This window comes from Aplysia californica, unplaced genomic scaffold, assembly GCF_000002075.1.
Source record: "Aplysia californica isolate F4 #8 unplaced genomic scaffold, AplCal3.0 scaffold00264, whole genome shotgun sequence".
NCBI lineage: Eukaryota > Metazoa > Mollusca > Gastropoda > Aplysiida > Aplysiidae > Aplysia > Aplysia californica.
In genome coordinates, this window is record NW_004797534.1 from 444,673 (window position 1) to 460,403 (window position 15,731).

Here is a 15,731-nt window from a genome sequence, read left to right on the forward strand (position 1 = left end):
TAGGTCAATTTCCGAATGTTTTGCACTCAAATTGTTCTTTTTACGTGAACAATGGTATTCAAAATTATCAAAAAAGCTTATTTTTTATCAGGTAGCATCATTTCATACAAAATCAAGCTCATTTGAAAGATTTTGTGTAGGAAAAAGGAAGTCTTGTTTCCCGACTATCTTTTTGAGCTCCTTATGTCTAAGTGGGTCAATGCGTTCTATAATTTCATTGGATGAACATCTAGAGCTACCAACTTGGCGTGTTTTGAATGAGACGTATGCCTCGATTACGAACCAACGCAGGCGGTTCTAGAAGAAGGCCACAAACGCACACAAACTCAAGCAGACTGTTGCACACACACTTGATCTGCGTGAAAGCAGATCTGACGCGGGACCCAAATTGAATGGAAGACGATGCTCGACGCGCATGCGCTGAGCCAGGGGCCAGACTGACGTGGGACCAGAACACAGGCGAGGTGCCGAAATAGGCTTATCGGGCGACATAAACCCGGCCCCGGCAGGACGAGGGTTAAAGAACACTAGAAAGGAGGAGCAAACAAAACAGAACATATACTTGTACAACATTCAAGGACATATGTCCAAAAATCATTTTAAAAAGAAAAAAAGGAACACCCAAATAAATAACATGTACATGATGCAGCTCTGCTCTTCAATTTTGTTCCGTTCAGTTCCTTAGTACTTTTCCCAACATCACCCCCATTAAAATAAAGGGAGATTAAATCATCCTCATTAATGTAACATATTTGAACAACATATATTCAAAGTTTGAGCCAACAGGGAGTTAACACTGGTCTTTCAGCGAAAATGTTACATTTGCTTGTTATCCTGTCTCGGGACCATGAGCATGGTCTATCTTTCAACAAACATGAAATTCAACAGAAAAAAGAAATTGTTTAATTATACATTACTAGACCAAAATCTGAAATGCCATGACCATTGACAAAAAGGGAGTCCTTTTTTCCTTGCGACAAACATGCCCAACCCATCAACAACAGTTTTTCGTATTCCCCACACCTATACTGACATTAGTTCAACATTGGACTGTACATATTATTTGTACACTTATTTACAATCACAGTTGTGATATTTTATTGTAGCTGTAATAATAAAACACACAAACACATAAGCCGTATGTACAAATTCAACAGAGCGTAATAGAAGAGACATCATCTTAGGTCAACTTTTGATAGTAATTCCTCCACAGTTGATATAACGCGGGATACATGGCCCCGACCTCCCGACACTCCTCTCACCATTTCTTCCAGATGATTTAATCTGAAATAAAAAAGGAAGAAAGAATTCTCACTGAGTACTGATTAAATAGTTTGCTCCACTGTTCTCTTTCAGTTGATTCAGTTGTAAAAAAACAAAGAAAAATGGTTAAAGGAGAACCACAAGAGCAAATCTCAAGCCACAAAAACTACAATTATTTTGGATCATAAAAAGCCTGCATTACATACAGTATAATAAGAAACTCAAACTTCTGTGGATCAGTTTTGATGGTGAGCCCATCACCTATCTACTAATTTTGTTAACAATCATTGCCAATAACATGGTCACAAGAGTACCTGTTGGAGGCAGAGCATTATCAACTTCAACACTTTACACAGAAGGGAAAGCAGTATTACTGCTTCCTTTTTGTAGAAGATAGTATTTAGTCGAGTTGGTCCCCCTCCTCAGTCACATGTTTTCGACAGGGAGTTTTGAAGTGAACATTGAAAGCAAACTTGAGCATGGCTTCCCATGAACATCCGTATCATATTACTGTTCACATTGGACAATAATAATAATAACCACAACAACAATTTTATCCATGGAAAATATGCCTGACCTATTATATCAAGTATCTCAACATATGCTCTGAGGCAGCACATACCTGACATCACCAGACTGAACTGTAAGTGTCCAACGTGGACAGTCCATAGGCCACGCATCCAGTGTAGTCTGTAGCAGAACCTTGCTGCGTGTTCCCCTGTCTCTAACCACCACAGTCAAACTGAAAGATTGAAATCAGGGAAGTAGTAAAAATCTAACATCTAGCTTCCATTCTTTTTAAAAATTTCTACAATTCAAGTACATAATAAAGAAAGGTAGCAATGATTCTTTCATCTCAACTTTCCTCAAAGACAGCATTGGTAACAGAACACTTTGTACTTAAACTTTAAACATATATGTGTGTGTGCCTGGAGAAAAATCCCACTTATCTTCAATTGAGCAACGGAGTGAAAAGGTCAAAGAAGTTGTACTTGGTCAAATATTTTGTTCCATCCAACGTTTAACCATTTCTTAACACTAGAAGAGCTCAGCGTTTCACCGAAAGTAACCCGCTAAAAATGCCCCGTCGCCACGGCCAATCGGTTGCAAGCACAGGGGTTTGGCCGAGGTATATCAACTGCGTTACCTGAGATGTATACCTGCTACTGAAAAATGACCATTTACGGCTCAACAGATGATAAAAGGCATATAAAACCATATATCTTTTCTTAAAGCTCATAAAATGAATCATTCAAAAATGATAAGCGATCAAATACATACAAACAAAGGGCAAAACGCGATAAACCTAACAATTAGTACATTAGCACAGCGGAACAAGTGATAACACATAGCGTGTAGTCACTCATCTGGATCGCGTCACTTTATCGATCGATATTTTGGCCAAGAGACGCCCTACGAGGTCAAGACAACTTGCAATGTCATTAGTCACTATTTATAACTTATAACTGTAATTTACTACGTCATTTTCCTTAAGGAACACTGAAATTTTCCATTGAAAAAGGTCAGCGTCTATGCCCTTTATCTAGGGCCTGCACGCTTCCTGGTCGAAGTAGGTCAGCCCTATATATAGGGCCTGCGTGCTTCCCGGGTAGCCCGGCTCACGCCTTTTGCCTTTATATAGGGCCTGCACGCTTCCATGATTAATAACATGCTGAAATGATTTTTTTGTGTTTTAGTAGAGGTTTTACAGCGCTCACAACTGCATAAGGTCATAAGAGCGCCAAAGGGTGGATGTCAAAAGAGAAGTCCTTACAGGGAATCAGACTTACTCTGCTCATCTCTCTAGCTTCAACAGCACAAAGTCTGCTTCGACTATCAAGGCACCCGGGAAATAGCGGGTCACAAGACTGTGACAAACATACAAAAGAAGTTTAGGAAAATGACGATAGTAAGGATTTGGAAAGAAAAGGCAGCAGTTCCCTGTTGTAGTTCAAGCACGACATTGTTGGATCAGCCCATTTACAATTCTACTGTGCATTAGAACGAGAAATGTCCCCCCTTTGGGAATGGCCTAAAGACACTTCAGTCAGTGGCACCGCCACGAGGGTTGGAAAGAATTCTATAATATTCTGGGTCTAAATATTTTTAATTGATTATTTTTGTAACATGTACAGTCGAACCTGCCCTGACGGCCACCTCTATAAGACGGCCACCTGTACAAACGGTCACTTTCCATTTCCCCCCTTGCGTTTTTTCTATATAATTTAACTGTGTAAGACGGCACCTGTCCAACGCGGCCACCATATTTTAACACACAACCACTACCGCACTGAGCAAAAACACCTGTCTTAGACGGCCACCTTAGTGACTCCATTACGTTTTGTCATAAATTGTGCACTGGCCCCGGGAGTTGTGGGCGAGCCGTCATAATCCAATCACTTGTTGTTGTTAGGTAGTCCCTCCAACCGATCATGTTGCATAGGCCCCTCCCACTGTTGACCAATAACTACCAATTTTCAGCTGCTGGTGAGGTAAGCGTGTGATCCCTCGTAACCCATAAGCCCCGCCCAGAACTCATTTCTCAAATCGTAAGTGAGATGAGTGGTCACTGTTTACCCAGTCTGTAACAAAGTAACAGAGGACGTCAACATGAACTTGCGACAGAAGCGTCGCTCATTCTCCGAGTGGTGGCGACCCACGTATTTGTTTTAACATGGCACTCGGTCTTCCTCGTCCGATACATTTAGTTTTATTGTCACCCTTGCGCAAAATCAGCAAAAAAATATAAATAACAAACAAAATACAAACCAACAACAACAGAAACAACAACAACGCAGCAACTTTCGATTGGGACTTCAGATGGGAATGGTTTATTTTCTTCATCTTGATCAGTCCTGCCTAAGACGGCCACCTGTCTTATACGACCACTTTTCTCCTTGACAATGGGTGGCTGTCTTACACAGGTTTGACTGTACTTGACAAAGGCTAAAAATGGGCTAGAAATTGGGTTTTTCTCCAAACTTTTTTTTGACACCCCGTGTTACAAAATGTGGCACATCTTTAAAGCTACTAAAGATATTTGAAAATGTAAGAAACTGCGTGTTCAGCATTGATGAATTTGCTACAACAACAAACAAACAAAAAAAGCCCTTATTTCAATATATCAAAAATTTCCAACAACTGGGATCTTTCTCCAGGCATACACACATATACTCACCAAACACACACGAAAACTAAATTTAGGAAAATCCTGATATTTTCTCTGCGAAAATTTGCCAGATGAAAAGGTTTGGCTCATTTTAGGTATTTACCGACACTTGTAAGTTAGAAATTTCCAAACTTTCCAACATTATTGCATATTTCCCCAAAAGATGACTTACCTTTTCCTGTCTATGGCCAATTCCTGTTTCAGATGGACAAGTTTCAGTTCTTGGCTCAGGTGTCGGGCTTTGGACACAGATTCTGAAACTTCTGACAGCAGCTGTGGGGCAGACAGACAATGCAGAACATGAGAATAACACATCACCATACTGTAAATACAGAACTTTGGGTTTTTTTTTAAACTTTATTTATCCATGAGGGAAATTTTGGGAGGATATATCAGAACATCAATACACAAAGATTCAGCATCAACACAGAAATGCACTCAGCACATTCATGTTTTCTGAGAGCACATAATTTTTAGATGAAAAGAGGAAATTATTAACACTAGCATAAATTTTCAGCCAACCAGCCTTGAATTTACACCAGGGGAACTACCTCAAGTCGTGGGATTTCAGGAACTTACCGGATGGAAAATACATTAAAAAAGTTGACATCATGAAAATGAACTAAAACAACTACAAGTAATCCGTGATCTGCCACATTTCATAACTTCCATTAGATTTCTGGAAAAGATGCACCCTATCGTATGTGAAAGGTTAGTTTAGTTTTAGTAGAGATTTTACGGCGCTTGCAACTGCATGAGGTCATATGAGCGCCAGAAGATTAGAGGTGTTACAAGAGAGTAACAAACATAAAAAAGAAGAAGGGGAGATAAGGACGATAGACATTTGATAGGAAATAAGAAGCAGACCACACCAGAGCACCCGCCAACCACCCGCTTAGAGGTGTTACAAGAGAGTAACAAACATAACAAGAAGAAGGGGAACTAAGGACAATAGATGTTTGATTAATGAAAAAAGAAGCAAACCACACCAGAGCACCCGCCAACCACCCATATGTGAAAGGTTGTAAATATTTTTCTGCCATTACCGCACATTTTAAACAAGGTCTGAGGCTGGCTTCTTCAATATTGCTTGTCAAGACTAACCCAGGCAGAGTGGGATACAACATCCCAAAAGATAGACAGAGATACTCCACAAAAAAAATAACTCCCCAAAATCCACGTCTTCAGCATGCAACAGCAAAGAGCCTGTTACATCACAGATGCCAGTCTTATCATACGTGATCAGACAAGAGCATTTCAGTCAACACTGAAGGACAGTCACACATAAAAGCACACAAAAGTCTACCTGTCCCAGGGTGTTGTAGTCCTTGTACTTCCGTTGCAGTTCGCTGCAGTCAAGGCTCGTATATACCAGGTCATGGGACAACTTGGCCCATGGTCGACTGTTAGCTAAAAGAGGAAGAGAATCGGGAACACTTTATATAGGATTTGCCTACTTTTTCATTGTCTTACTGCCAAGCGTAAAAACTACAATCTAACACAAAAATGTGGGGGGGAAAAGTTTATTCCAATAAATTTCTAAAATATATAGCAAATGAGCCATATAATTGGATACTTTTTAAACATAATAAAACGCAATCAAAGAACTGTTTTATACATTGGTACATTATTTTGATTATATTATTTATATGTCTGGGAGATTTTTCTGAAATAAAACTGCCAGAAGTGAGCAGCTCGGCAAGTGTAAAACACATTGAAGAACTTTTGTTATAATAATAATATTCAATTAGCAAACTCATTTTCTCTCAGCTTTTTAAAGCAAGTTCCTCCTTTACTCAAGTCATTTTGAAAAAGCGGGAAACTTAATCCCCAAGTAATATTTACTCTAATCACTATTTTGGGTGACAGATTAGAGGCACAAAACAAAACAGGTGTCTTTCCCGACTATGTACGAATGGGAACAAAGTATTCTTTTCAGCTCTAACATAGCCATCATTAATTAACACAATCCCACCTGCTGAGTACACCAAAGACATCCTGTACCTGGCCAAGCAAAGTACCACTGGACCCAACAGACCAACTATCACATTCAGACAACACCAGCTGAAACAAAAGTGCTCACCAGCCAATCTGGACTTGCGCGTCACTCCCAAAATCTTCCGATCTTTGTCTCCAGGTGAGGTTGTTTGAATACATAGTACAACGGTGTTGAACAAAAATCCAAACTGTATCTCTCTCGCACTTTTGTGCAGAATGCTCCATTCTGAGAGACTGTAATGAAGATCAGTAGAAGACATATCAAGAAATCATTCTATAAACACAATCCACTCAAAGAAACACATATATCATTAACCCTATCCGTGCGTCATGTTTTACTATTGTATCCAAATCGACATGGGGAACTCTGAGCCAGCACTTTCCAAAGAGGAAATTTACTCGTTAATCCGATCCGTACGCTTTGCATAGCAGTTTGTCAAAATGACTTTTTAAGAAATACTGAAAGTTTCAAAGAGATCTTCGAACTAGAAGTATTCTAAAATGTGAAGAATACAACCCCTGGGGTACAAAATGACCCCCGTCCACAGACAGGGTTAAATAACCTATTTTTAAAAAGTGAAGAAAAAAAAATTATTATTTAAACAACAAGAACTGACTCATAAAAAGTCTTGTATCACAATAAATGTTTTTAAAAAATTTAACCTACACAAATTATAACCAAAGACATTAAAAAAAATTTCTGATCCAGATCAAGCACACACAATCTATCAAATTAACAACCAGTACCATAACATACCTGCTCATCCAAGTCAGCTGCTCTTCCAGTAGATCCCGGGCCGAGTCACATTCCTGCAAACGTTTCCCAACCTCAACGTTACCTTGTTTGACGTGGGACAACTGACTATTGAGAGCTTCACACTGACCCCGCGTCTCCTCCGTCTCCCTATAGGTAAGTTAATTGAAAAATACCATTAAAACAGAAAAAAAAAGAAGAGAACAAAGCTAGAACAATAAAAGAAACAATGCTGGAGAAGGTAAAGAGAGAATACTCAAGTTTATTTTAAGACCTTAATTCACAGAACTACAATGCCAGTCTAGTAAGAGAAAAAAGTATTTTTTCTACGATGGCCAATCTCAGCTGAGAAAATTTTTGTTCAATTCCTCAGCTTTAGCAATAGGAATAAAATGCCATGGACTCAAATTGAAAATCATAGCACAAAACAGAATACAAAATTTTTGGTCTTTTTTAATAGACAACGAAAGATCCAGGAAAAATAAGTAGAATATCTATTTTTGTAGCCACAAGCTCCTGCAAGAGGCAGATATTCCTGTCAAGCACATTCTGTCTGTGGACCGTTGAATGCGAAAGTTGAATAGGACAGAAAAGAGAAGAAAAGAACAGGACTAGATAGTATCAAGGGATAGAGAGGTGAGACAGACTTTCTGACATGATAAAAAATCCTAGAAATGTTTTCTATTAAAAAATCAAACCCAGTACCAAAACAAATGGTTACATCTCCATTCCCAGACAACCTCTTCCCTACTGGGCAGATATTGCACAAATAACTTCCATTGTCCTTTCATTGCTACCAAAAGCACACACAACTGTTTAGTCTTTTGTTTGACATTTTCAAAGGACACAAGAAAAAACTTTGAAAGCTCAGAAATGTGACCAACACATGAATTACAAACAAAATATATACATAAACACTAACAAACAGAAAACAAAAATACACCTAAACAGTAGTTTTTCAAAGTCAGAACTTAAAAAAGCACAAACCTTTGAACTTTTTGGTGTTCATCCTGCTTTAGAGCCATGTCTGTCAAAAAGAGAAATGGTAAATTTCACTTAAAGTTATTCTCGTTTCATGAAAACGTCTTTTTGATATTGTACCTATCTTTTTCTGCCCCCAAGAGCAACAAAGAACAAGGAAAAGAAATGTAACTACTCTTTCTTCCTTTTACTATTTTACAACTTTCAAAGACTTTTGTCAATTATTTTTCAAAATAGTCTGGACGTTGAGAGAGAAAAATGTTCCTTTCCAAATGTGAGCAGAAAAGCTAAATCTAGCTATAATCCGTTGCTTACATTCTGACCTTCAACATACGAGTATAAATATCCCAGTAGTTCAACATTTCCATCACAAAAAGTCAATAGAATAGAAAGAACAAACTAAAGCAAACTGGCTTTTTTTATTAACACAAAAAAGTGACATCATCAAAGTGTGTCTTGAGCATAAATGAGACAATAAGTTGGTGGCCCAGTGGTAAAAGGCTACCGCACTCGTAATCGTGAGGTTGCGAGTCCAAGGGTTCGAGCCGCGGGCCTGACGTTGTGTCTTTGGGAAAGGCACTTTACACGAATTTTCCTCACTTCACCCAGGTGGGAATGGGTACCGGGCCACAGACAGCGAAAGATCTTGTCAATATGTTGGTGTTTTAGAGCCTATAAATGGTTGCTTGCACTGTATGCTTCCCAGGAATTGTTTCAGAATGCTCTCAGGTCTGCTGGGGTAATGGTACAGATTGTGAAGTACATAGAGCTTGCTGAAGAGCGGGGATTTGCGCTATACAAATGATATCTATTATCTATTATTAATTAGTATTTCTAATCTTTCAAATACTAAATACTAAACTGCTTTGAGGTAATTCTTTTTCAACATCATCTCATGTATCTATTACCTTCTTTATGAACCTTGCTGGTCTTGATGTCATGCAAGTCTGGAAAGCAGAAAAGAAGACAAGAGTTTTACCAAAAAAAACGAAAAAAAAACCCTATCAAACTCAACAAACCAGTTTAGTTTATAATATTGTTCTATCACAAACCAAGCTATGATCCACTCAATATAATTGCCACAGCTATGGATCAAATTGTACTTTTCATTGTAGTAGTGTCATATATCAAGCCAAGTAAAAATGTCGTGATTTCATTTTACACCCACAGAAAAGATATCATAGCATTTTGTTTATAGGATCTAATTTCTGCTTAATTCACAAATCAACATTAATTCATTAAATTACATGGCATAAAAGACGAACATTTGAAGACTTTACAGCAAACTATAAGAAAAAGATAACGCAAAAGCCAAAAACACCGCAAACTTTTCCCAAAGTTTAGGAGCTTGATAAAAAAAACAACACCTAAAAACAAAAGATTTTATTTTTCAATGTACTCACACTGGTCTATCTGTGAATTAAGGCTTTGTAACTTTTCTGCTTGAGACATCACACTGTTCACGTCAGCTTCCAGGCTGCTGTGAGCCTCCTGTAAAGAGAAAGATTTTTAAAAAATTAAAAAATAAAATAATCAAAACTGCATTTCACCTAAAGAAGAAACTAAATGACAACATTTTATACCTGGTTATACATGAATTGTAAGCATTTTCATGTAAGCGAAAAGGTGACATAAAAAATTTTTTTTTTTTAAATTGAGAAGAGAGGAGCCTCTCACGGCCTAGAGGTTAAGGTGTTGGCGTCTCATTCAGTGCTTCCACCGGCTGAAGCTGAAAAGTAAGGAAAATTCTGCCGGGGGTCTGGGGAAAAATAGTGCTTTTACAGGGTTGAAAATGGCATTTGGGAGCCTGTTTAAAGAGATTGCCTGCAAACCATAACATTTATTTTTTCACCAACATTTTGTCTTGTTTGATTTCTTCACCAAGATCTACATAATATATTTCCATTGATGGCAATGTTTAAAATCAGGCTCCCCTTCCATTGCTACTATAATTCAATTAATTTGTCATCGCACCATTGATAGAAGGAAATCAGGGAATAATGAATAGATATGTACCTTCACAATACAGTTACCCGGCGTATACCCTTATTTTCCTTAAATTTCACGCCTGAATGTCGCATGTCACAACCTCGGAAAACCACTTCGAATTATTCTTGACTTTGGTAGTTTTAGGCTGGTTTTAGCATAAATTTCTTTCATCGCGCCCCTTATCGCGTTCCCGTGCCGTAGAATCTTCGTATTGATCATTTCTCTAGATTTAGACAACTTTGTAAAAAAGTTTCTTTCCGACAATAATTTTCTGTCTAAGATCACAAGTCAATTTACTTGATCAAAGCGCAGATTTTCCAACCGCGGCAACAATCCGAAGATAGACAGACAGAATGAGTGAATGATAGAAAGGAGGTAATTGGAACAAAAAGTTCAACAGTTTGACCAATCCACAGGTAAAAATGTACTGCCGACCAACCCGCACTGAATGCATGGGGCATAGCGAAATAATGGCCGATTGCAGGAAATGTGCAATCTGGCAGGTTTCTACAACATTAACTTATTGCCGAGAGAATAACCGTAAATATCCGTAACTATATTAGTACTTGACAATACAAAGGCGAGTACGTATCTTTCGCTACGGAATTTCGGTAGTCCTACGCTGTTGCAGCTTTTTACGGAGGGAGTTGATAATGATGGAGGAACAAGTACGGAACTGGCAGAAAGTACGGATTTCTCTAAAAATATGGAAGAGTGCTCATTCAAAAGTCCCGGGTTCGAATCCAGGAAGAGACCGAAAAAAATTTTCTTCTTTAAAATTGTCTCTTTTCACCTCCTTTCCTGCTCTCTAGCAATGTTCTGTCATCTGCTTTCGTCTCCTCTTTCTGCCCCCACCCCCTCACCTCCTCTGGGCTCCTGACTCTTTCTGCAGCCTTTCTACTGCTACTCCTTGGCTCCTTCTTACTGCTGTCTTTCAGCTACATCCCTGATCTTCTGGTAGGAAAGATCTACACACTTCTTGGACAAGGGCGAAAAGTCTCTGTGCAGTTGCGAGCGCGTGAAACACTTACCAAAAAAAAAAAAGATAGAGAAGAAAGAAAAGAAAAGAAAAAAGGAAAGAAAAAAAAAGGAAAAAAAAAAGGGACACACGCTGAATTGTAAAGTTTCGTCTTTTGATGCAAAGAGTGAAAATATCAGAATCGTGGACATTTGCTTTAATATGATCCAAACTCCAGCTCACCTCTCTTGCCACATGGTATTTCATTAAGAAGTCTGTCTTGCGATGTTTCCAGGTAGCCCTGGCCAAGTTCCTGCAAGTCTGTGCAGCAGCTTGAGCCTTTGATTTCAAATCCGAGATCTGCAGGAAATGCAGGAGAAAGTGGTTAAGAAAAAAAGGAAACTAAAGTAAGAGAACATATGTTATTTCACTACTTTTTTCATATCAATTGGTTCAAGGTCAGAGCACTATATAATGAAAGAATCCAATTATGTACGAGCCAACTTCATTTGAGAGGTAGGGGTGCAGTAGAGAAAGACAGGAAGAGACAGGGGGAGAGAGGGAGAGAGGGAGGGAGAGAGAAAGACAGAGAATTGTAACTTTCAATTGAAGCCGCAATACCTTTTAAGTTTTAAAGTGAGCAGAAGTGCCTTGTACTTAACATTACCCTAAGGGGGAAAATGTTCAAAGAAAAATGAACACTATAACTATGAGTGATCGTATTCCGCATGAACTCTGATGTACAAAGGGAAAGTCCAAACCAAAACAAATCTGAGCAAGATACAGTATATATTAGTCGAGCACATTTAACTCAAATATCATTTAGTAAATATGCAAAACTCAAATTCACAGATAGCTCAAACAATATACCATTCCCTGACTGAATTGCTAAATTTTCTTTGTATTGACAGCACTGCTTTCTCAAGCACTTGCATGGATGCATTAAATATCTCATCTCATAAACCTTGATTACATTTTTTTTCACAATTATTTAGAGTTTATCGCCTTGCACATAAAATAGAAAACAAAAACACATTCACCATCATCAAAAGTACCAGGTCACATGAGACCACAGGGCTCCCCCCCCCCCTGTGTTATACACACACCAATGGCATCAAGATGCTTCATCACACATTACCTGCAAAGTGTATAAAGCACTGGGACTTCCTTCAATGTAGCTATGTGAGGGTGGGTGGTGGGGTGCGAATGACGTATAGTGAGTGAATTATGTTTGTGCGCATGTGCGTTGTCGTTTGAATGTGAAGGTATGGATCAGGAAGTGATTATACAAGGGTGGGTGGCGTGCTTTGGCCTCTGTAGGTTACATTGTCATGATCATGATCTGATGTAAGAGCAGTCCCCCCCCCCCCCCCCCCCCATAGAGCTCATCAATATCAGTCTTTTCTTTTCTCTTGCTTCACCACTGAACAAGGTACACCTTCTATCCATCCTTCTATCAATACTGCGTACTTTTCATTGTGGCATTGACTTGTTTTCTAACCATTATACTGTCAAAGCTGCTTCCTTTGATTTCCTGAAACATCTGTCTTATTTTTCATTAAATGGTTTACTCAAATTACAGATGTGTTGAACATTTTTGCAGACCTGCCACTCTATGAAATCTAAAATTCAGGATTTTAGAGTAGAAAAATCAGGATCTGGTGAAAAAAATCGGGATCAACTGAAAATCAGTCATAAGGGACACTGGGGAAGGGGGGGGGGGGTTTCTTGGTTACCCTTTATGAGGCAAGTATGCAAGACAAAACTTGCAGGAACAAGTTCACATTTGGGACTCTAAATAGAGGAAAAACTGAAAGACAGCATTGTACTTGAGTCAGAGTTGGATAGACCGGGGCAGCAGAGGTTGCAGTGATGCTGAATCTCTCGTAGTCTTGAAAATAGTGTAAACATAACTCTAATCATCCACGCAAAAAGCCTGTGTTTTCATACAGCAGACCTGCCACTCTATGAAATCTAAAAATCAGGATTTCTGAGTTAAAAAATCAGGATCTGGTGAAAAAAATCGGGATCAACCGCAAATCAGTCATAAAGGGCACTGGGGAAGGCGGGGGTGTGTTGTGGTCCCCTTTTAAGAGGCAAGTATGCAAGGCAAAACTTTGACAGCATATATGTACTCGAGTCGAAGTTGGATAGACTGGGGGAGCGAAGGTCGCAGTGATGCTGAAACACTCGTAGTCTTGAAAATAGCTGACACGTAACTCTAATCATCCACGCAAAACGCTCGCATTTTAACAAGTTTGACTTCCATCACATCAAAAAAAAGATCGCGCCAAGGTTGTTCATTTTTTTTCTTATTCCTTCCCCCTTAATTAGTACCTGTATCACGGCACGCATTTTAAGCCCAAGTGTCAAAACAATACCCCCACCCCCTCCACCCAGCCGTCCACACTGGTTAAGTCCCGAAAAACACCTCGACCAACGCGACCGGTGTGAATGAACTTTGTTTACCCCGACAACCGACGGTCCCCGACACACGCGCTACTCACCACACATACGAGGTCATGTCAGCGTTTGAAACTAGGTCGATTTTAGTTTAAATAACATACGTTAGCCCTCTACAAGACCTAGATTCGGCATAGATGCATTAGAAAATAGCGTTCCAAGTTCCTGCTGATAAAAAGTCCATTCGGTGTTTCCAAGCAAAAGAGATTGCAGAACTTTTTATATTTTTTTCTAAGAATCGGACGCAACAGACGCAACCACAAAAAATCAGGATACTGGCGATCGAAATCGGGATGCTTGAGATTTGGGGCAAAAAATCGGGACAGTGGCAGGTCTGCATACAGTAACGTCTGACTTCGATTGCATATATACACTCAAGGCACCCCCCCCCCCCTCCCAATATAAAACGGGCGCTTCAAAGTTTCACTGACAGGTCATGATGATGGGCCCGACTGACCAGCACTCAGACGAAGCTTGCTTTAACAGCAACGGAAAAACAAATAGATTATTCTAAGGCCTAGGTCATAATTGTTACAGTAATCAGGCCACCATCGAAGAATTCTGGGTAACAAAAGCGCAAGAAGACCTTGGGCGTACCCAAGTCGGAATACAAAATCAATACTACTTCGATTTTAGTTCAAATAACGTGCGTGAGTCATCTACTAGATCCGGCATTGATGTTTTAAAAAATAGCGTTCCAAGTTCGTGCTGATAAAAAGTCCAATCGGTGCTTCCAAGCAAAAGAGAATACATAACCTTTTCTATGAATCAGACGCAATAACAAAAAAATCAGGATACAGTCGACCAAAATCGGGAAGCTTGAGGTTTGGGGGGGAAAAAAAATCAAGATATCCCGATTAAATCTGGATGAGTGGCAGGTCTGTATTTGTCAACCCTTTGTTCAACTGTAGTACAACATATAGAACACACACTAAGACTTACGTCTTCTCCAACAAACTGCTTGCGAATGGCCCTCATATACCACTCTGGGGGAGCCTGATTCAAATGAGCCATCTTAGTCTCCACTTCTCGCTTCGCCCTGTGTGAAATAATACAACAGTGAAAATAATGAAAAGAAACTTTTGTATGCCAAGCACAGATCCTCTTATAAATGGTCACTTTCAAGGACTAGCGGGCTAACCCAGACCTCATGGGTTAAAAAAAATCTTGACTTACACCGAAAGTGGGCATTGCCTTACCTACAGGAGAAGTTTGGTTTCATTGGTGTGTGCATTTGTTTGGTTATAGAGAAAACTCTCCTTGTCTTTTAAAGAAACTGAACAAGGGGCAAAAGCTTTACCTTCAATTTTCTCAAAACAGCATTTTTCGAGATAGCCTCCTTGTGCTTAAAACCGACCAAATGATAGATAACAAAAAGAAATAGAAACTGCATAAGCTTTCTGGCATGACAATTCTGACAAACCAGGGAACCCAATATAAGCCAGTCCCAGAGCATTACATGACCAGAACCAGCGCCCCATAGAGACAACTTTAAGGCAACTTAAAAGCACTTCATTGGACATCTTTAATGAGGATGTCTGACATCACCCCATGAACAGTTAGGAAAATGGAGAATGAAAATCACTTCGAAGTACAATTACGAAAGGTACAAATCAAATTTGATTTACTTTAAAAATCCGTAGAGAAAAGCATAGTGTCCCAAGTAAACTAAAACTATCCTCTTACTCTTGACATTGCTCTGTGAAGGACAAGTAAAAATCTTCCTTGATGTCCACTGAATACACAAAACCAGCAACACTGAATGAAATTCTCCCCCAAAAAGTACCAAGACCTTTTTTAGTTTTAGTAACAGTTTTACAACATTTGCAAAACATACCGGTCATATGAAACACAAATAAAAGAAGGAGGGAGATAAGGACGAGAGATGTATAACAGGAAAGAAGGAGCAAATATTGGCACTTGATCAAAGCTATCTTATTAATTTTATTACCTCACTGTATCCTTCTCAAGTTGAGCAATGTAATTTTTCAGACATTCCAGTTTGGGGCGTGTGAATACTTTAGCTTCTAATCGTCCTTTCTCAGTGGTTGTAGAGACCGAAGAAGACTGAAAATGGAAATAAGGATGAAGGTAGCTTTATATTGCTAATGAGACATAGAGGATTGCCAAAGACTCGAAAAACCTTTAAGTCGATG

The 15,731-nt window shown here is 39.1% G+C and overlaps 1 protein-coding gene across 1 annotated transcript in view; it reads right to left on the reverse strand.

Moving 5' to 3' along the window:
• Positions 1–483: 483 nt before the first annotated feature.
• The window catches only part of LOC101857417, a 35,854-nt gene continuing 20,606 nt past the window's right edge, over positions 484–15,731 (reverse strand). Inside the window, exons 13-24 of the mRNA XM_005100900.3 lie at positions 15,527–15,642; positions 14,518–14,614; positions 11,356–11,472; positions 9,569–9,656; positions 9,074–9,112; positions 8,172–8,211; positions 7,188–7,334; positions 6,516–6,664; positions 5,739–5,842; positions 4,605–4,705; positions 1,886–2,005; positions 484–1,284 (exon numbers count right to left, since the gene is read on the reverse strand). Coding sequence (XP_005100957.2) covers positions 1,176–1,284; positions 1,886–2,005; positions 4,605–4,705; positions 5,739–5,842; positions 6,516–6,664; positions 7,188–7,334; positions 8,172–8,211; positions 9,074–9,112; positions 9,569–9,656; positions 11,356–11,472; positions 14,518–14,614; positions 15,527–15,642 — 1,227 coding nt within the window. The 3' untranslated portion in view covers positions 484–1,175. The remainder of the gene's footprint in view (positions 1,285–1,885; positions 2,006–4,604; positions 4,706–5,738; positions 5,843–6,515; positions 6,665–7,187; positions 7,335–8,171; positions 8,212–9,073; positions 9,113–9,568; positions 9,657–11,355; positions 11,473–14,517; positions 14,615–15,526; positions 15,643–15,731) is intronic.